This window comes from Pseudopodoces humilis, chromosome 10 (assembly GCF_049639895.1).
Source record: "Pseudopodoces humilis isolate 2021_Gansu_Grassland_sample_001 chromosome 10, ASM4963989v1, whole genome shotgun sequence".
NCBI classification, from domain to species: Eukaryota; Metazoa; Chordata; class Aves; order Passeriformes; family Paridae; genus Pseudopodoces; species Pseudopodoces humilis.
The window spans coordinates 17,087,149-17,110,258 of NC_142209.1; the positions used below are offsets into that span (position 1 = coordinate 17,087,149).

A 23,110-nucleotide genomic window follows, 5' to 3' on the forward strand; every position below is an offset into this window, starting at 1 on the left:
AGAAATTTTGTGAGATGGTGAAAAGATTGAATTCACCAGTTCAGCCACAGAACAGCCAGGATACCTGCCTTGCACTAATAGTCCTTTCTCAGAAGGAAAAATTCAACTGGCACACATGCAGCATTCATACTCAGTAGACCATCTAACTCCAAAAGAAAAATTCTTAAATGTTCACAAGCACATGACAGTACTTCTACTCATAACAGAGTTGCTGCAGCCTTTTCACTCGTTCCACTTCTGACATAACGGAAACCTGCACTAGCAGAGGAAGTAAGTACCACAAAAGCCACTATGTACTGTCCTCTGAGAAACCATTTTAGAATGTACTTGAAAGCAAGATAATGTATTTTCATGCTGCTCTTTTGAGAAAAATCGAGAGAGAAACTGTAGGAGAAAAAAACCCAAGAATCAGAAAACAGCAAGCTGAGGGATTGAAACATTGGATAATTGTAGCACTCATAACAGTACAGAGAATGCTCCTCACACCCACTTTTTAAATAACATATCTAGAATACTTGCTGCAATGCAGAACAGTCATTTAATTTAAAATGTTTTAGATGACAACTTCACCATGTAACAAAACCAATGAAGTTTGTGTGGATGGTATGCCATCCTGATAGCCACAGGCATTCTTGGATGGACAAAGTGTCACTGCTGAAACATGCAAGCAACAAATAAAACTCAACCAAACAACTACTCTGACTTGATTACGAAAAGCAAGTGTTTCTACTACAGACCACACAGGTCAGAATGCAATATAGGCAAACATGGCACTCAGTTTGCTGCAAAGAAAAGGCCACACCTGGGGAAAGAGGGGCAGCTCCCAGGATCCTGCTGCCAGAGATGCTGCAAAGGAAAGGAGGGCTATTGGGAGAAGTTAAACTTGAAACTAAAATGTGTGTTAGGAATTCTTATCAGATTATCTCAAATCAGATACATACTATATTTGGAGTGGATTTTAAATATCATTTTTTTCATATTGCATTCAAGAAGTAAAGGTTTCACATATGGACAGAGAACTTAAAATCTGTTACAGAACTACAGTAGTTTGTAAAAAGTACAGCAGAAAAACTGCACAAAAGAACACTCACTAATTTACAAACTTGTCAGGCCTGAGGCAATCTTCACCTTGCTTAGGGAGATTTACTTTAACTAACAGTATCACTAACAATTTTGTCTCTATGATATGTTTATGTATTTTACTACTGGCACATATACACCTAACACACCTAAATAAGCTATACTGGTGAAGGTGGCATATGAATGTGTCATACTAACCCAAGCCCACACAGAGTAAACATCATCAGCTACCACTCAGCACCCCTGCCATCTCTAGAATTACGCGTGGTGACTTATAGTGTCAAGTTGTTGTCTCCATGTATTAAAGATGAATAATTATTTGTGCATTTTTGAACAACTGTTCAATATATGAAGTTCTTCATTGTCAGCATGTCCCAGTTAATGGCCACCAAGGAAGAACAGTATCAAGTGTCTAATGAACTACATAATTTACCACTTTGGACAAGAGCATGGTATCAAATGAAGGTAGGACTGACAGTATTGTGTACATGCTCAGCACAGACAGATTTTCATTTTTTAATACATTATTATTAGAGAGAAGATGAAGAGTTTCTCTGCTATAAAACAAAGCCAGCAAAGAACAAATTTTATTTAAGTTCAAAGAAGTAGGCATTTAAGATAGCCTGTGTTTAATTTATACCTATTCAATGACTAGCCCTCCTATCCTTTAGGACAGACCTCCATTTCAAGACACAACTTGACAGAAGCAGAATTTGTTTCTGAAGTGCAGCCTAGGTATGACTGACTTGAGCATGATTTTTCATCAATAGACACAGGTTTATTAAATCTTTTGAAAAATCACTCTTTGTGCACTGGTCTTTAGTACTTGTTCTATACAGTGACAGTCTACCAGACTTGATAATCACAGTAATCATATATGACAGTATCACCTTCATACGTAGGAAGCAGTTTTACAGGAGGAAATACTCAACAGTAACACAACCCCACTACCACAAAACAGATTCCAGTATCACCCAAGTCCATTATTTCCTCTGCACAGAGATCCCTACCTCAACCTTTCTCCCACATTCAGAACTGGAAGTGGAGGGCCTTCAGCATCTGCTTCCCTCTGCCCCAGTCCAGCTGTGCTGAGCTGCTTCAGCCTGCAGACATGCACTTAGAGGAGCTGGAAGGCTCAGTGCTGACATGCTGCAATGCAGAGCAGCTCCTGCCTCTGCTGCATATCAGCTTAAGTGATCAGCATACAACTGGCAGTACAGAGTTTGGAAACATTTGTTTTACAGGCAGGGATGATGACAGTGATGTTTCAGATCTCTAACCTGGATTCTCTGCAAGAGCACTCATGATAGACAAGGAAATATTAATGAAAATAAACCAATAAACATGCTTCCTCAGCCCAGCCGAACAAAAACACAGCACTGAACCCTCATCATCTTCTTAAAATACTCTTTTTAAATACAGTATCTATGATAATTTCTAGTCCGGTACTACAGTGATTTTTAATAAGAACTTTTAATGGATGCAAAGTGACCTGTCCTTCACAGTGCAAACTATTTACAAGCACTTTTCTGTATGTGTTTTTATCACCTGTGAGACCTGACCAGCCCCAGTACCAAAGACAGAAGTCTAGACCTGACAGCATGGCACAGTGCCTGCACTACTCAGAGAGCAAATTGCCTAAGACTGCATTCACTGCAGATGGAGATGACAGGCAAGTTGTAATACACAGCCAAAAGAGCTATAACAACAAAGGTCATTTCTACCCCAGTCATGCCCCTCATTAGCTTTGTTTTTGTCCAATAAATAGACACCACCTCCAGAAGCCAAGCAAAAACCTAAAGCTATTAAGAAATAATATTAATTCTCTATGAAGAAAATATGAAAACATTAGATTTCATTTATATTGGAAAATGTGACAAAAAAGCCAAATACATCAGACTACCCAAGTTTACAATAGCAAACTGTTTTTTCTGTGTTCTTCCCTCATTTCATAAAGACATCCCAAATTCAACAGCTTACCTGATCTTGCAGAGACATAACAGGATTATTTTTGGTTGTATTGATATGTAGAACATGGTATTTGTTCTTCGCACAGAGATCATAGGCAATATTTGTGAAGGATGTGCTGGCAGTCTTGGGTACTCTGTTATAAATAATTACCACATCATCTTCTTCATCCACTGTCACATCTTGTCGGGGACCATCTACTGTATGACGTTGCTCTATTTCTCTGACTTCATGCCTTGCAATAGCCCTTTCTGTTAAGGAAGAAAAATATAAAATTTCAATGTAACTGTCAACAATTCTAAAGTTCAAACCTTAGAACACAATCTGGTGAAAAGCAGTAACTCCTCAGCAATAAAGGAAACACTTGCTGTACTATGCATTTCTGACATATCTGAACAAAACTTCATCAATAAAAATGAATGAAAGACAGTCCAACACAGAACACAAAGCCTAGAAAACAATGTTCTTAGGGAACACAGACCATACTCTGATTCACACTGATGTCACTGTCTTTAGACTAAATGTCTCTATAGTTAAGTCTCTAGTGCACTATGAAAATGGCGACATCCCTGAAATATCCCACATAATTTCTACAATACTCCTAGTTAAAAATTATAATAGAAGAAGTAAATCAAACAATTTTAAGAATATAAGTCTTCTGGAAATAGTAGAAATAATAACACCAGAGACCACAGTCAAGTGACTGTGCAGAAGCACTGTCATTCAGATGAAACCACAGGGTTTTTATTTCAATTGATACAAGCCCCAAGAGTAAAGCATTGAAATAAATGGCTTTGCAAAAATTCAATTACTTTTATTAATTTTAAGTTTGATAAGAATAGAAGCAAGAGGTGCCTACAAAACAGGTAACATTAAGGTGAGTGATCTCTGAGTATGAAATACATCAAATAGAAAGAAACATGGGAAGGCAAGCTCTGAACAACACATTTTAGCAGAGTCAGTACTTTGCAAATAACCCATCTTTCCTTTTATACAAAGGGCAATACTCAAAGTAATTGAACATCGCTTCAAGTGCTAAAAGCTTATTTGGCAAATAAAACTCACAGTATTACAGCATTTTCTTTTTTTTTTATGCTGCAGAATATCAAATACCCTGTGCTGACTGAGGTTCAGGTTTTTTTCTGATCCTGATAAGTATGAACATTAATACAATTTGTAATACAGATATCAAAGCACTTTTTCTCATTCATTTATGGTGATACTGCTTTTAATAATGTATTCAAATAAATCTGCATTTGTCAACAGTGTAAGCTGAAGTTGATATCACAAGAGTAACCTGTATTTCTATGTATTATGTTCTTTTACAGGGTATAGCTCTTTATGTACGACAAGCTTGTAACAGCAGCAGCAGCTCTTGACCTTTACTTCCCTTGATTCTTTAGCCCAGTTCCTTCTATTCTTTCACCAAATCTCTTTAATTATAACACAGAATCACTTTTAAAGCAGAATCATCAAACTGTGAATAGCCTACCCTTTAATTCCACGTAAATTGTCTTAAACCACAAACTTCCATCTGTCTGAAATGCTTCAAAGCTTAAACTCACTCACTCTCTCATATGCTCATATCTCACACCCCATAACTAAGTTACATCAGTATGAAAATGTTTGTAGGAAATGCTTATTGAGTATATCTCAATTTTCCACATGACATCTGTTGCTCCCCACTACATCAGTCACAGTTTTTGCTCCTTCCTTTCTCATTTGTTACCTCTCCCATCAATGCTGGCAAATGTCCTATTTTGGAAAGCGATGAGGCAACAGACTCAGGTTTCATCTCTCTGAAGATGGCTACAAAAAAATGGGGCTGGCAACTCTCCCCTTTCTGCCAGTAATAGATTAGAGGAAGTATTTGGTAGGGAACATAGTTAACCATGTGTCTGCACAAGGCTACATAGATACTGAATACCACCTAGAGAGGCTGAAATTAAACAAATTTAATTGGTATTTTCTACACCAGAGTAGTAGATCTAAGCTAGATTTGAATCATAGCTACACAGAACCCCAGGGCTGATGAGGCTGGCTGGCACAGAGCTTCCTCTTTTACATGGAAGAGGGAAACATTTGTGAGAGGGAGACATGATTTGCCAGAGGATTGATGAGGAGTATTCCTCTAATGAGGTATTTTAAACCTTGATGATTCAAGAATTAGTGTGATAAGGGCACTTTAAAGACCATGCATAAGACATAAAAGCCGCATGATTGGATGCAATTAGCAGAAAGGCTATTGCATCCAACCACCTTCAACTTCTTCCCACTGCGAGGGGGAAAGCAAGAACTCAGGTATGGAGCAGAACCTTCACAAGCCTGAAGTATACAGACAGTCCTATTATGGAAAAAAAAAAAAAAAAAAGAGGCTTTAAATTTCAAATGAAAACAACAACTAATCTTTAAGATGAAGCACTGAAATCACCTTTTTGAAATAACTGCAGTAGTTGAAAAACAAAAGTTGAAATGAAGTAAAGGATGTAAACTGCTAAAGTGCAAGGGAAGTTGAAATGAGAAGCAGAGGAAGCACCTGGAAGTGTCTAACCTGGTCAGTCATCCTAAAGGCCTATTTCATTCTTGTCTATGAGTAATAGTTATGAAAACTGCTAGTTTTGTAAAAGTGCACAGTTTTTTCCCAGTCACAAATAGTTGGCAGTTTTTCCTGTGAAATCAGGAAGCTCTTCTGATACTTACTGAAAAGTCAATTTAATTCTTAAAATGATGCATTATCAATTTTATTTATTTATAAGGTTAATATATTATTTGGAGAGAGGAAAAGGTACAGTAATGGTAACATGCTGAGACTAGTCTTTGGGATACATATGTAATCAGAAGTTAGAGAATTCAAGGAGCTAATGGGCATTTTCATCATTTGCTCTTTCTATAAAATTTAAATAATCTTGGAAGTAGCCCTATAATGGCTGAAAAATGAATGATATGTTTTTAGAAATATGGTAGAAAATGCAATGCATGCTTTAAAGATATTTTACATGTGGAAGACAGGGAGCAGTATTTACTAAATATATTGTGTTTACTAAAAATCTCCTTATATGACAGCCCTGCAAACATACCTTTGATTACAAGAACCTGTCTACATAAGGTTGGACTTGTTTCACTGAAAATAATTTCAAAAAACTTTAAAAATCAGGATGGGTGATTTCTTTCCTCTCAGAGATCCAGTGGAAAAAATGTCCTACAGTCACATTGCTTTCACTGAATTCACTGTTGTAGGAAAAACACCTGTGCCAAATTATTAAGAACCAAATGCTTAGACAGGGTTAAGATCATACCCTCTAAATTCTACATAACTACACCCATTTAAAAAGATATGCAGCATTTAAATAAGTGATACCTTTGAATACAAGACAGGTTTTCATAAAACTGTAATACAGAATAATTTTAAGGCATAAGATATTCTGTCTCACACTTTTTTATTATTGTTTGTTTAATTTCACTGTAATACACAATATAATTGCTATACCCTTGGGCTAAACTTTGTTCAACATCTGCAGTTGTCCTGCAAGCAAACTGTCATCAACTGCAAGGACACTTTGCACATAGGCAGTACCAATAACAGTTGCTGAACTGATTATTTACCAACAGATGAATTACTTGCAGAAAGTCCTTAGCTGGCTGAAGTAGCTGCTTTGCAAACAGTAGAACAAGTTTGTTTTCTCACCTTTTTGTCTACATTTTCTTCTAAATCTCCTTTCTGTAACTCAGCCTTTTAGCATAACTTACATTTCTTGAGCCATCCTATTGTAGCAATAAACCAAAAAATATCATAGCTAACAACAAATTGGTTTGCCAGTCACATGCTACTAGAAAATAACATATAAAGGGCAAGTAAGTCTTCTCCTTCAGCAGAAACACTAATAGCAACATCTCATCCTTGCACCTTCATTTCAAGGTCACTGCCCTTTCAAGTCAGGGACGTTTCTCAACAAGCTCAAAAGTTACTAACAAGAAACACTTGGAGAGAAATGGACAGGCCAAGGATCTCAACTAATAAAATCACCTGAGCAAATGTATGGACCCCATACATCTAAAAATATTTGAAAACTCAGATGAACCATATTTACATAATTACAGAAACAAATCACCCAAATAAACAATATTTAAATAATTATAGAAACAAATGACTGGGATCATAAGCAACAGTCTACATTCCTTGCACATTCAAACACATAAATGTCTTAGGTAAAACAAGCTTATTAGCATTTACTTCAAATCCAAGTGTTAACTGCGTACAAAATCTTCCCAAAGAAAACAGTGTATCATGGGTTTTAACAACTTAAAGATTAACAAAATCAAACACTTCAAATTCCTCACATTTTTCACAGAAGCATAAGAACCTCCTGGGATTTCTGAACAAAGAAATCTATCAAAATCAGAAATCCTTCTTTACCCTCTAACTTAGTACTTACCACTCTTGATGAAAGACACATTTAGAGCCTTGCTGGCTGTCAAAATCAAGTTCAACTAACTGGAAAAATGATTCAGAGCATAGTGCTCTACTCTCCCAAACTATGTTCTTTGTCCTCTACATCTATTTTCCTTCTGTACATATCTACAGATATTATTTAGGCTCTCTCTTCAATGTGTCTTATGTGCCTGCCAGGCTTCACTGTGAAAGCTCCCACTCAGATGAAGAAAGACTCAGTCTTAAAATAAATTTTAGCTCAGCAGTCTTCAAGTGTTGCCCTACAGAAGAAAAAGACATGGATTCAAACTTCAGCCACGCTGGCTTGATGTGAAGGAACTGGGCAGCTAGCCTTGATAGCACCACCCCTGAGCAAACTGCTGCTGCATATCTACACTACTGGATGCCACGTTAAACCAATAAGCAAGTTTCTTCGAGTTGGGAACAACACCAAAGCCAGGTGACTTGGTGTCTCAGCTTTCTTTCCACTGTGCTCTCAGGCCAATTAGGCAAGCAGCTGGTAGCCTGAGGCACTGAGCACCTCTCAAGCTGCTTCCCTGCCCCAAAACTGCGTTAAGTATGATTGGTGTAAATACTGACCCCGAGCAGGACTGCAAACTTACTCACTGTGGACTCCTTTCTCCTCTGATGAAGAATGAAACAGCTTAATAGCTTAAAACCAAATCATAATTCTGTAGCAAAGCTCATGTTCTGAATCATTTTCAACACCCACCATGTACACACAGCCTTCATCTGCCACTGAAACGTGGCCTCTCTGGGAGCTGTTTAGCAGCACACAACTTACGAACCAGAGTGCAGCTGTATGTAGATACTTCAGGGGTGGAGAGAAGAAGAAAAAGAATCAATGGTGCTATGACAATTTATGGTCATGGAGGACTTGTGTCACTTTACCCAATTAAATATGAAGGAAAATTTTAGATTTAATTAATAAAAACTGCCTTAAATTTTTACAAGGTATCAGTATTAACATACCAACTTTTTCAAAGACCTTTATAAATAACAACTATATTCTGCTCTAGTTTTAAGTCCTACTAAGAGCAGAACCACCATGGGTTCTCTAGAAACTTAATTAATTAAAGACCAACACATATTTGTGGGCAATAATAATAAAAGATATTTCTAAGAAGCAAAAATGCAGTTTTGTTTAATTTTTTTGAGTCACACAGCAAGAACACTGGTATGCAAGCAGCAGCAGCCCACTGCCCTTAGACAGAGGGTAGACAGTCCTGCTGCATTCCCAGCCCCTCACACATACTACCACCAATCACTTCACAGCTTCAGAAATTTTGGTTAACAACAATACCATTCAGGGAATGACACTTGTGGAAAGCACTGCTACTGCCTTATGCAGTAGCCATAACTTATTCCAGTTAAGAGAGTAACTTGGACCTTTTACTTTCTTCTTTTCTTAAGATATTTATTTGTGTGGTTCAGAACAAATTTCCTAATTAAAAACATCTTAACTCTTAAGGTTTTTTAGTTATTTACATTTTAGACAGAAAAGACTGCTGGTCTCATTTGCAAGTCTAGCTGTCCTAATCAACCCATGAAATACCTGCAAAACCTTTAACATTTACCTTTACGAAGTCTTCAAATTCAGGACAGCCTTAGCACATATGTGCTCTGAACCCAGTTCTGACCTACAGCAAGCAAAGATCACATGCAAAGCACAAACCAGGATGGAAATAGAGTACAAAGCTTAAAATAATACCAGAAAAGTAATTTTAAGCTTTTCCAGTCTGGTCAAAAACCCCACGTTTTCTTCCCCTTCTAAGAATTCAGTTGCCTTATCAACAAGAAATTCTATTGACTAATTTTAGAAATTTTATTGTTTCTTTTCCAGTAATGTATGAAAAGAAATAGGTACAATAGGTATTTTATAATAAACCCCAGTAGTTTAGTGACCAAGTAGAAATCACAAATATAGCCAAAACATTTTCTTTCATAGTGGTTAATGCACTTTCAGAACAGAAGGAAAAGACTGTTCTGTACTTCAGAACTGCCCAGACAGAAGAGAATGGTTTTCAAACTCCACTTTAAACTTCAACAAATGCTCACTGGAACTAGTTAAAAGAAAAAATAAGAAATCCCAACACAGACAACCAAGTAGGCACTGAGATCGGTAACTGAAATCTAATGCAGCAGCTGCCTGAAAATTAGAAGGAGCAATTCTAAAAAGCCTACTACAGTTGCATTGGCATTTGCTATCTCCCTTTATTTCAAGACAGCATTTTTACCAGGACTTTATTTTGAACATGTAAGTAGAAGCATACTGATTAGTGAATAATACTGTTATGGCTTTTATTTTAAACTAAAAGACAAAAGGTTTACTCTTAACAATGAAATCACTATCCCACATCTACATCCAACCTGGTTTGAACATCAGAGCCTGCATTTCTCATTTTTCTGCTAATTTTGTTATGGAAGAGAGATTAGGGTCTGACCAAATACTTGCTTGCTTGCTTGCTTTATTTTTTTTTTCCTTAAGACTATAGTTAACATACAGCCTTATATATTTTTCTTCCAGCATTTAATTGGCAAAAATATCTTAATTAAAGACTATGGATTTAAGACCAAGAATACCATGCATGTACCATTAAGTCAACCTGTCTATTAGTAATATGTAGGACAGGTAAGGGCCTACATCTCAAATTGTCCCAGGAATGGCAAAACTAGACAAACTCCCATAGGAAGTTAGATATCAGATGAATTGCATATTTAAATCAAATTTTAGGTACCCCAAGAAGCATGGTTCCCGGAAATAATATGGCTTATATCAAATACTTGGTAAAATAGCGTCCAATAGAACAGAAAAAAATAGAAGACATAATTTCACCTAATAAGAAACCTTCAAACATTTGTAAATGCTTTAAAACAAAAGGTGCATACTTAAGACACACCTTCAGCTATAACTACAGCATCACTGCTACGACTCCTGAATATTGCACATAATGCTAACTATAAAGTTAGATAAAAATCTACAAAAGCAACATGTTTAGGCACCACGATGTAGAACTATATTTAAAATAAGCATATGTCAAGCAGTTCCATGAGCTTTCCAACTTCAGACTTATCTGTTTTGCTTGACCCAAATGTTGACTTCAAGTTGATGAATTAGCACGAAAGCAAACGCAACAGTCACCATTCATCTTTATTTTCTCCCAGTCACTTGCAATTTCTTGTTTTGTTAGGACAAGTAAACAGCTGTAAAGAGAAGGATGTAATCACACAAGGAAAAGATTTGTGGCATTTCAGAACACCAGAACTGTCAGTAAACTGTTAAGAAGCACTGTGACTATGATAAGAGCAAAGAAAAATAAGTTGCAAACCAGGGATTTGTTCTCTAAATAATAAACCTCAGCCGAGTATATAACAGCAGGGTTTGCTCTTATTTAGAGTGCCTTAGTATCTTAATGCAGGTCTGCAATGTTAGCAAGGTAAGTTAATGGAACTGTTTTTCACACACATAGAGTTGTCACAAGCATTCCACTATACAAATATGCATGTCACTCCTTCAAGAACAATCCAATTCAAATAGTGAAAAAAAGCAGGATCAATATAGAGTGTCTGATTCTATTTAGTAAGGCAGCCTGGAGACTGGTACTTATTTATATATATTTGTTATCTATATTATTATGTGAGCTTTCTGCAGCCATTTACTTCTTTAAAAGAGTATTGACTAGCAAAAAAGCAAGATGAATAATTAAACTGTCTGTTAAAATCATTGAAAGACCCATATGTAAGGACAATGCTGTATTCTAGTAAGTCGTCATCAGTTTAATAAAACTAATTGCTAAGATATACTGTTATTTGCAACATATTGCACTTATACCCCTGCTTGTCTTCACACTTCTTGGCTAAACTAACCTAATCTGGAAAACAAGCTATTGCCATCTGGTCTAACAGCCAAAAAAAGGAAGACAGCAAACAGCACTGCCTTCTGATCAGAACGGCAGCTGACGTGGTTAAGGTAGAAGAGCTAAATATTTTACTAGGAATCTTAGGAAGTTGGAGTACCAAGAATAACCCTACAAGAACTCTGTGTAGCACCAACAGATAAAGCGTGATATTTGCTTAATTGACACTGGCTATGAATAGATTAAGCATTTACAGTGATAAACATGATTTCTAACCTTAATGTTGTTATAGGAGTTTGTGTAAAACAGAAGTTTTGAAAGAAGTTTTAAAAAAACAGAAATGAGCCTGTGTGCTTCATGAGCATGAGGCTGTTAAGTCATTACAGAATTAATTTTCATTAAATTTTTAAAATACTGATTAGATAAGCTCTTGGTTATATTTTTTGTTTTCTTTATGGAAACCATTTATCTTGGTCTTAGCTTAATTTAAGAACTTCAATTTAATTCTATACCCTGTCTGCTTTATACATAAATCAGAAGTAAATTTTATTTTTCCCTCAAAATGTGAATTGTTAATCAAGATATTTGCTATTTCATGTAGCTAAAACATCAACACAGATAAAAAATACTGCTTTATCTTTTTTTTCCAATCTAAGGTTTGCAGCCTAAAGACCTCCTCTGCAATGGAGATCAAAAAGATAAGCATGAATAAAGATAAGCTCTAACAACATATAGACCACTTCAAAATTACATTTCAGGAACATCAAAGCTATTTTAAGTAAATGAAAGTACAAAAGCCCCCCTATTTTTTAATTAAATGCTAGAATTACAGCAGACACTAAATTAAAACTTTTTAATTATCTCTGGATTTATCTGGGAAACTCTTCTTGCTGTGTCCTTCCCCCCTTCATAACTAAGTCCAAGCTATTATCAGGCAGAACTAGGAATAAAAATACAGGCAGCATCAACCTGGTTCGAACCTTTACAAATAGAATAATCACCTGCTTTAAGGGGAGCCCTTCCCCTTTGACTTTCAGAGGATTCAAAGGGGCAGAGGCCCAGTGGACTCAAGGAGTCCATAGAGGGAACATTACAAAGAAGTCCTCTCAACACATACCCTGCCTGACCCTACTCTGGAAGTTCAGCTAGACTTTCATGAGAGAAGCCCACATGAAATCCTCAGTACGAGTATGAAACCATGTGTTATAGAACATTTGTGACACAACTAGCAGCTAATGCAATCCTTCTCCATTATAAGAAACAGTGATAATCATATTTCAAATACTTGCATATCAACATCACTACTATAACATCTCTTTGCAGAAGACATTGATTAGCAAAATCAAAATTATACAAGCCAGAATTTGACCTCATTTCATGTCAGTGTGATATGGAGCTCCTTGTGCCTGGTAAAAACAGAAACAGTCCAAGCTAGTGATGTACAGTAAGGTAGTTTTGTACAAAAAAAAGTTCCCTCTGGTAGCAGAGCCAGCTGGCTCATTGAAAGCCTCTTGGTGTTAATCCTGATTTAGATTGGATTAAGCTTTTTAATTAAAAATAATTATTTTCCTACATGCATGAGAAATATTCCAGTCTTCTCCCAAATCTTTTTATGAACAAGAAGGACTTTTTGATGAGAATTTGTCCAGAACAAAAGGGCAAACAATTCCCTCAACTGCATCTCAGGTAGCTGATACAAAAAGCTACAAACAGCCCCCTTGCTCAATACTTTGGTCCTAGAGCCGTAAGGGATGCAACAGATTTGTATTCATCAATCTCTACCAATGCTTCCTGACCACAATGCAGAATAATTATTCATTATCAGAAGACATACCATCACTGAACTTACTAAAAGTCAGAACTATAGAATGTTGTGCTGGGTAAGGCAATGCCACTGAAATTAAAGTCAAAAAGAATTCACCCCAGTAAGTCCAGAGAAAAAGAAGAATCAAGATTCTCTTTTAAGATTTGAAATTCATTATAATACTTATTTTATGCCAAGAAAGGTGATTTAGCTTTACATACTGTTTTGTTAGCAGTCAGAATTGCACATTATGCAAAGAGTTGACTGGTCTTGAGAAAAAAAAAACAAACCACCCCAAACCAAACACTAGGAACACTCACATATTTGGTCAGATTATCTTTTGCCGACATTAAGACTTTCAGTTGTCAGATTTTATTTTATACAAGCAAAGTAATCTGCTTCCAACAATAGTCAATAGGCTAAAATCTAGCATTAACCCATTTCTAATAAGGCTGAAACCTGCAGAGCTCTCTAAGGCAATAATCCTTTTGGCGCCATTGAGAGCGGAAATGTTTTGAACTCAGTACCGTGGCACTGATGGTATTTTAACTTGATTTTAAAGAAATATTACACGGTCAGCACAGCTATGAATAGCAATGTTAAATCTCTATTTTGAAGAAAAGGTTTGTGGAAACTTCACAGCCTGAGTTCCCAAAGAGGCTGTGACACTGTGCCCTCATCAGGTGTGCAGGTATTGGTCTGAACTCAGCTTTCCCCAGAGAAGCTGTACAGCCATAACATTTCCTTTCTATGCCAGTATGAAAACTACTGAATTAATCTAAAGCACTTTCTCCCTGTTCTTCACATCTCCATTCATGAACCTGAATTCTCCTGAGGTGCTTTTGGTTTGAGCCTCCAGTGACCATCAATGGTTTCTGTATACACAATTTAAATTTTTCACGCTGTTGCATTAAGTCTACATCCTCAAATTCCATAAGCCTCAATTACTATTTTTGCATATATGAATAGTAAGGTTCAAAAGCTCATTTTTATGGTAACAAGCTGCAACCATGTAAGGATATATAAATAATTTGTTGATAATTCAAATAAAGCATGTATGAAAAAACACACAAGTCTTCCCTTCTATATGAAATGGAAGTTACTACTTCAGAATTTTAAATCAGAAAGATATTTTAATCAAACCCATTACTAGAGGGAGGGGCTACAAAAGCACTACTCTGAACTTCTGTGGGGAGATATAGTGATTGATACAGTTTTTTATAAGAAATGCGTTATTTATCTGGTATACTTCAAAGGAAAAAAATACCACTGGTGAATTCTGATGACACATCACCTTCCAGATATATATTAAATAGTGAAGTTGCTCTTTAGACTCAGTGAGTAGAGGGAAACTTGAAAAACTTCTTTGTCATGATACAGACTCTCTGGCAACACTGTTACATAAGGAATAAAATAACATAAAATAAAGTTTAAAAATAAATAAATGGAAATAAATTTAATTTTGACTCATGACACTCAGCAAATTTAATTGTCACCCATGTGACAACAGTGCTCAGAAGACAGCATATTATGTTAGGAACAATTCATACTGAAGTTTGGGCAGAAAAGATAGAGGGAAAGTCATGAGGCAACAGTCCTCTATAGTATGACATGGTGCAAAGGAATCTCCATGATGAGTAAACACTGAAAATGTGCATACTCTCATCCTTCAGCTCCTCAGTTACTCTTCTATATCTACTTCATCATTTTCATCTTCTTTTCCAATTCACAGTTTATCCTTAAAAAGGCAGAAACACTATGGCTGTATGTAAGTAGTAAACACCAACCTCTCTTGCTCATATTAAAATAATTTCTGAAGTCTTATTACTTCTACATTCCTTGATTAAAGTAACTTCTCTTAGTTTCCAAACAGCCACCTCAAAATATTTTCACACCTCTTCTGACACCTAGTTCATACCAACTTATCTTCTCAGGAAGGCAAGGATATCTTGGGCTGACATCAATATGCAGGATTAAAACTGACTCAGGGTAAAAATTCTCACTACATTTCATACATCACACTATCAATGAGAAAATGGGTCACTTTTCACCAAAGGGAAATTATGTATTTTAATTGTGGTCGATCAGGACTTCACATCTCTGTACACTACTAGCCTATTACCAACTGAGAAGAGAACTCTCAAGCAAGATGCACGGCTGTACCACAGTACATCTGCATAGCTATGTTTCAGCAAAACTATGTCAAATTTAAAAGAGTTTATTTTGTCCAACTGTCCCCCTCTCTGTGTTCCCAAAGGTGAACATATTATCCCAATGGTGATTTGGTTAAAGTACCAGACATTTATTCCAGAGGCTATGGAAAAGTCAATGTCACAAGACTGCAACTACAACAGGTGGTAGAAATTTCACTTGACTTTACAGGTGGCACTTAAAAACTATCAGGAACTTCAGTAATTTTGTCTGCCCCATGAACTATTTTAACCAGTTCTTCAGCTGAGGTACAATTTCTGTAATATATTGACTTCTAAAAACTGTATTAAAAATTGTACAGAGTAAGTTTTATTTCAAAATACAACATTTCCTGTTTAACAAAAATGCAATGAGCTGCCATGGCTCTGCTCTGCTTTTGTGCCTTCCAGCTGCTCAGAGGGGGAAAAGGAGCTGGTTTAGGTATTGTGAGGTTTTGTTTTTAAATCATGCCTCTCAACACCTTAGAAGCAAAGGAGTTTCATGCTGCTCCTCTCTGCGGAGGAAAAGGAGCCTGTGCATCAGTGCATGGCAGAGGTGAGCGCAGCGCTGCGGCTGCAGGGCGGTCATTGACACGAGCTGAACGGAGCTGTCTGGCCCAGCTGAGCTGTGGGAGTCAGACTGGCTGTCTCTGCACATCTGTTGTGGATATAAGCATTTGAGAACAATCCCTGCTTTCAGCCCAGATACGAACTCATCCAATATATTCATCAAAAAAGCAGCTGAATCCAATGGCTTTCATTTTCCAAAATGATAGAGACACGCTCCCTCATGACTACAAACGTGACTAGTTCCTACTTCTGAACTTGAGATGGAATACTCCCAGCTCTTCTGTGAAGGGTCACCCTGTGCAAAGAACACAGCCACAGGAGGCAAACCATAGGAAATCAGCTTACTCATTGAGAACAGTTCTGAATTGATAACAACTGAGCTGCAAAAACCTATAGAAATTCACATTCATGCCACTAAAACAACTGCAACTGCCTTGGTGAAAGGAAATTCACCATGGATATGAAACACATTTTTTTCAGGAAGTGAGAGCTCTTGATGATAATTATTTAGGCTATTACAAAGCTAAACCTCACGAGGCTGAGAACAGTTCTGCCTCTCAGAGGCACTTTCAGCCCAATTTGGAAGTCACTGACAGCATCCTGGCTCATTTAACACACAATACAGCCGTCCTTAAATTAGTCCTAAACTGATAAATATTAAAATGATTTGTCATGTTAATTTTATTATTCAGATTATCACTGCATGTGAAAGCAGGAAACTCTCAAGGAGTACAGGTATTTTAAGGTAACTTGATTGCAAAGTTTATAAAGAAAAGCAACAGTAATTTACCATTTATCACAGAATAGTTTGGGTTGGAAGGGGCCTTTAAAGGTCATCTAGTCCAACTCCCCTGCAATGATTTACAGTCAGTTGTACAGAAATCAAGACTGATGTGATGAAGAGCATGAATAACACAGGTAAGGTTTTTTTATTTGCTGTCTTGTTTTCTCACCATACAGTAACACGTGTTTCTCATTACAAAGTCCTTTTCCCCAGCTGGGAAAGGTGAAAATTTTCACTGTAAAACATACACTGACATACATATTTTCAAAAGCTAGAGTTTTAACAGTTTTATCAATTAGTCTAAATCACCTGAGTTGTCAGAATTAAAATTATATCTGTTACAAAAATGCTCCTTAATCTAGTCTTCACTAGCTGAGAAATACACTGCAGAGATCACAGAATTTTGCAACTAAGAAACATTTCAGCAATTTTCCTGTTTCTGTTGCCTAAGGATGTATTTCTGAGCCTAAGGATGTACTTTATTTTCTTATTTTACCTTTATTTTATTTTTTTATTTTACCTTTATCTTTATTTTCTATTTTTACAGTAGTACAACTATGCAAACCTTTCTTTTAAAAAATACTGTTACTAGAAAGAGGAGGCACTATTTTTTCTAATTAGTGGGAATTTTTGCATCAAGGAAGCTGTCTTTCAAATGAGTTCTGTGTCTTCACAATTATATAAAGTACCAATTTAAGAAAATAATTAGTATGTATAACAATCACTTGAAAGCCTATCTCCTGCTATAGGACATTTCCATTGGGCAGCAATCTGGACTGCATTATAAGACACTATTATACATGAAAAGATGGAAATCATAAACTGATATTTAGCTACAGAATTCCTGTCAGAAACTTATATAAAAAGAAAAGAAGGAAATATGCTTAACATTTTCCACTGGCGAACATCAAATCACTGAAAAAAACCAGAGGCATCCATGTAATGCCTATAAAACAGCAACCTATTTTAATCCATATCTTTTCATATCCCTTGCATATCAGATAATCTTATTATGCCTATGTTTTTATCCTGAGGCACACAATATAGGATCAAAACCAATAAACTACGCACAAAAGAACACACACACATTTCAGTTACAGTTAAAAATTAAGACTTCTCATATTTGAATCCTTAATTTTGGCTGAAAATCAGTAGAAGGCACTGAAGCACTACAGAGTTTCACAAGTTTGTCAGAACTGATTATTGTATCACAGGCCAAAAATGTATTAAACTTTCCCATTATAAGTTGTAATGAACTGTCTTGGCTAGAATAGCAAACACATTGTTTATATCATTCAGATATGAAATAAACTTGAGTTGCAAAGATTAAGGTATATAACACCAAAATTAGTATGAAAATAAACTGCTCCCTTTGTTTAAGGGCAAAGTAATATCAGCTGTTGCAATCAATACAGCTATTTTGAAATACAGTATTGTCTTGGATTACACAATCAGAACCTTCTGCTTCACTGCTGGAACTGAAAAAGAAAAGTAAATATTAATGCTATTAAAACACAATACAGAGATCATTCAGTTGCTGAACATGCCATCCAAGAAGAATGGGGAGTATGGGGGGTAAGGTACAGAAGTCATCTGGGTTACGGGAGGTGTATTTCACAACTCATAAAACTGGTAACTTCAGCTACCTGAAAATGATAAAATCTCCAAAATATTATTTCATAAAACTTCAGAACACATTAAGCACCACATGAATGTTTCCGTTTGTATGTAAGTCATTAGTAGTGTAAATTTTTAGTCTGCACATAAGACTGAATTTGCTATTTTCTTTATGGATTTACCAATGAAAGCTTGTAATACTACTATTCTACACATTCAGCTTTTTTAATTTAATTTTTCTTTCTGCACAAATATAATACAAGCAACAGAACATACAGACTTTCTTCTGTTTCAATGGTCTTAAAGACAAATCCACCTTCAAGAACACCGATGACCTCCAAAAATATTTAAATACTGGGAGTGCCTTACTATTAATTACTCCAGGCTAACAACCTGGGGGTTCAGACACAACCAAGACAACAAACTGAATTCCCCATTTCACATGGTGAATTCATGAGGTCAAACTGCATTAAACATGGGAAGGAAGGAAAAGAATTAGAAAGAAAAACTAATGTATAAATTGGCTATCAATTAGAGTATGTTGTGTTACTCCACACTCCACTAAGGAGCCAACTCTGAATCCAGGATTTCTTATTTATACATAAGTTCACATACTGTTGCATAAAAATTCAAAAAGTCTGTGTTATTATTTACTGAGATCTGGGAATAGTCAACACAAAATAAACCTGGCAGCTCACAGCTATCTCAAAGTTACCCTTGGGAAGGGCATCAGAATTCTGCAATATTTGTCTGGACACAGCTAATAAGCCTTGTCATTCATAATTAACAATGTTCTCCTTTTATTTTATACATTATGCAGCTGAATAAGAACTTGTCTGTTAACCCAAACTGGAGAGAAAGAGTCTGAAGGTTTACTGAAAGCCACCATTAAAATACAACCACAGCTCTAGCAAGTGAAGTTAAAATAAAAATAGCCATTAAAAACAAACAAACAAACAAAAAACCACACTAAAAAAGGTGGGAAACCATCTTAGGGAGAAGAAAAATATACCCCTGTACACTACAGTGAAAGAATGCCAGGCACTCTTAAGGGTTAACCAGATGCACTGGAGGTAAAGAAGTAGTGCTACTTCCAGACAAAAACAAAAAAAAAAAAAAATCCAGCAGTTTCAAAAACTTTTAAAAGTTTTTTTAGGTAGCTTTTAATGGACTTGAATGGAAACACTCTGAGGCCAGAAAGCAATGAGCAGCCTGAGGATCCCATCTTCCAACCATTAGGCTTATGCAATCCACTGCCTCAGCCTTTTTTCTATGGCTGCTTTATCAAAGAATAAATACAAATATTTGTTTATAAAGCTGCAGGAATTTGAGGGGCAATGGACATGTGGCTTTCTTTATCAGAAGAGTGACAGTCTTCATGGATCTTTTTATATGTAAGGCAGTTGAGGTAACATTAGGTCTTGTCCTAATGGATTTTGTTTTAGTATCTTCCAGCTCAGAAGTAATATAACATGACATACAAAAGGCTTGTGAACAGGCTGAGAACACTGGGGACATCACTTCAGCTCCCCTTAAACTCCCTCCAAGCACAAACTTCTGCTCTATAGAACAAACCTATTATTATAAAATTACTCAAGGTATTTCTTTGGTAATTTATTAGAGACTGAATAGGAACCAAGAATACAGAGCTGCTGGTCTGCTTAGAGGAAGTTTACTAGCATGTAGCAATACATCCAAATAAGGAACCAGAAGATCTTTCAATACACTTAGTATTTGTGCTGGCAGACACAAATAACAGTAATCAAGTTTTTTGATTGTAGACCTCTAAACTAAAGGGGAAGAATATATCGTCCAATTCCTTTCTTCCCAAAGCTCTGCCACTGGGAACAAAGCACTTACTTCTTGTAGAGGAAAAAAAGCACCTAGTACTTAATTGTAGTACACCCTGAAACAAATCCCAAACTTAAAAACCCCACCCAAGGTAACTCCCTGCCACCACCACCAAAAACTGCTGATCAGTACATAATTATGCCAAGTACTTCATAGTGAAGTTCACAGCTGTGAGTTTTCAGCTGTGATGGCCCTATTTGTGTTCTGTTCACAGCTATCAGTGTCTTCTCAAACACACCTTGTCAACTCTCACTGGTGTCATTTTAAGCACCAAGCCTGCAGCTGTTTTTTCCAATGTGAAATCTCCCCAGTACTTCCTAAACCCTCTGAAGCTCCTACTCCTCTGTCTTAAAAACACCCAAATGTTAAGATGCCCACATACAAGTTGCTGTTGCCTAGTTTCCATTAACAACTAAAAATAAAGTAACAGGAATAAAGCTAAACACTTAGGGATAAAATCACTATTATTCTGATCTAAGAAAATTCACATTTATCAATTAATGCAGAAGCAGTCCAGATTAAGACAATGGCAGTTGAAAGACAGTTCCCCCAGGTCAATACACCTAGAAAAATAAACAAAAATTATGTTTTTATTTCAGTTAAGAGTTTTGTTCTACTTTGCATTCCACAAATTCTATCCCTTAGCAAATTTTGGCTATCTCAACTTTAATTTGTTAAAGTTTATTCTGCTTTAAAACCCAGCAGGAAAATTAAACCCCTTCAAGCCGTCCCATATCCCCTGCCTCCTTCTGATAGTGGAGGAAACACTGGGAGAGATTATAAAATGAAATCACAATTTACTGAAAAATCGCAGTAACCAGAACATTAATAAAAGTGTACAAAAGAGTGTTTTAGCCCCAAAAGGGGATTCACCACAGAACAACCAAAAACACCTCCTGAAGACGGCCTCCGGTGTGGTTTCCCAAAGGCAAAATGGTGAGTGCGCTGGGCCTGCGGTTCATGGGAAAACAAATGCTTAGCTTCCCCAGGCCCAAAACGGGGAAAACAGGGACAAGGCAGAACCTGCTGGGACCTGACAGGGCTCTGAGACAAATCAGCCGACGCTTCTCCTGGGCCTGACTTTGTTGGAGCGGGACTGGAACATTGGGTGCTCGGCTCGGCTCCAGCAGCCGCAGCTCGGGCCTCACACGGCTCTGCTGGGCTCCGTGCCGGTCTCTACCTTTTCTCTCTTGGGGAGCCACATCTTGGGCTCACCGGCGCTGTCTTTCAGCACCAAACCACAAAACCTGCAGCTCGCAGGAACAGAAGGAGCCAGCAGCTGTGGAGAGGGGCTTGGTCCGCCAGGCTGACCCAATGCCTACACAGCCCGAGCCCGAGCTTTCTGCTTCCAGCTGCCTCCTGACAGCCGCGCCACGACCTGCGAGGTATTAAACAGCGCTAGAAACTCCAGCCCTTTTCTCTATAATCATAATGTGAATAATTTCTCTATTTTCAATAATTTTTCATTTTTTTCATTATTTTCAATAGTTATTTTCAATAATTTCAATTATTGAATCGAATAAAAAATTATTGTCAATTATTTTCAGTAATTTCTCTATAATCAATAATGTGAAACAATAATGCTTCACAAGATATTTACCTCTGGTAATTCATATATACTTCCTGAAAAAAATCCCACTTTCACCCTGAAGAAGCTGTGAACACCAGACAAACAGAAATCACTTGGAAATATTTATTCTTAAGTTCTCTTATATATGTCAAGTCTAGATAATCACTATGCTGTGGCAAATGAAACTATTTGGGTTTGTTTCAGTTGTGTTTGTTTTCTGCTCCATGCTGTATTTTTAGAGATTTATCTCTCAATCCAAGTTAGTCATATGCATTTTTATACCTATATTTTGCTACAGAAAAAGAAGAAAAAGAGAAGGAAAATTTCTTTTACAGAATAAAACATTGATATAGCAATATGCAGATGACTAATATACAGATTAGGTGCTTGAAACAGCTTCTACTTCAATCATTTCTCTATTTAACTATTCAGTAAAATGAAACCAACCCTTGACTGACAAAAAATACAAAAATGTCAAATTAAAATATTTTTTCAAGTTCCAGACATATAATATTCTGCCGCTCGTACTGGTGGTCTATAATTATGCAACACAGATATAGCATACTTATGCAAATTAAACTTATGCTAAGGGATCAATTTCTCCATCCTTGAAGTGCAGAGACCCAGCAGAATATCTTCTAGCACAAAATCAGAACTTCCTTTGAGTGGAAAAAATTCTCAGTAAAAAAAATTAAATATGTATATTTGAAAGACTGTGTTCAAGACACTAGAATTCTTATTCCAAAGTGAAAATAATCACTCTTCTGCCTATCACTAGGACAGCCTATTGTCAATATCTATTTTGGAACCAACTATTATATATCAGCTTGAATGATATATAGTATCATTATATCAATATATAAATATCTATAAATATATATCTATATATATCTATATCTATATATAAAATAAATATATCCCAGCACTGAATGAATGCAAAGGTTCACAATAGTGAACTGTTAATTCATGTCCTTTCACAAAGAATCTGGGCAATTAAAGCTTTGCTGTTCCTTCTCAAAACAAAGCACACCATCATATTGTCATTATAACTTCAGCTAGTATGTACACTTTGTACACCAGTCAAACTCTTTGTAAAATCAAACCCAGTAATCATCTTTATGAAGCTGGTCAATAAATTTGTGCTTTACTACCAGAGTGTCTGCTTCCTTCACAGTATTTATAGTAGAGGTGATAACAGATGTCTCCTGCTTTTGTTTAGCTTTCCTAAAATTCCAAATGCCAGTGCAGTATTTGTCAACTTCCTCTGGCCTCTCAATTACTGTACAGAAGAGCTCAAGCAGACACAGCAGAGCCTGAGAAGTACCATCCCTTAACAGGAATGAGGAATGGGCCATGTGTCTGCTCCTCCC

The 23,110-nt window shown here is 36.5% G+C and overlaps 1 protein-coding gene across 1 annotated transcript in view; it reads right to left on the bottom strand.

Annotated features, from left to right (window-relative positions):
- HS2ST1 (heparan sulfate 2-O-sulfotransferase 1) overlaps positions 1-23,110 on the bottom strand; it is a 78,325-nt gene that overhangs the window by 15,163 nt on the left and 40,052 nt on the right. Inside the window, exon 2 of the mRNA XM_005521003.2 lies at positions 3,061-3,299. Within this exon, the coding sequence (XP_005521060.1) occupies positions 3,061-3,299 (239 nt within the window). The remainder of the gene's footprint in view (positions 1-3,060; positions 3,300-23,110) is intronic.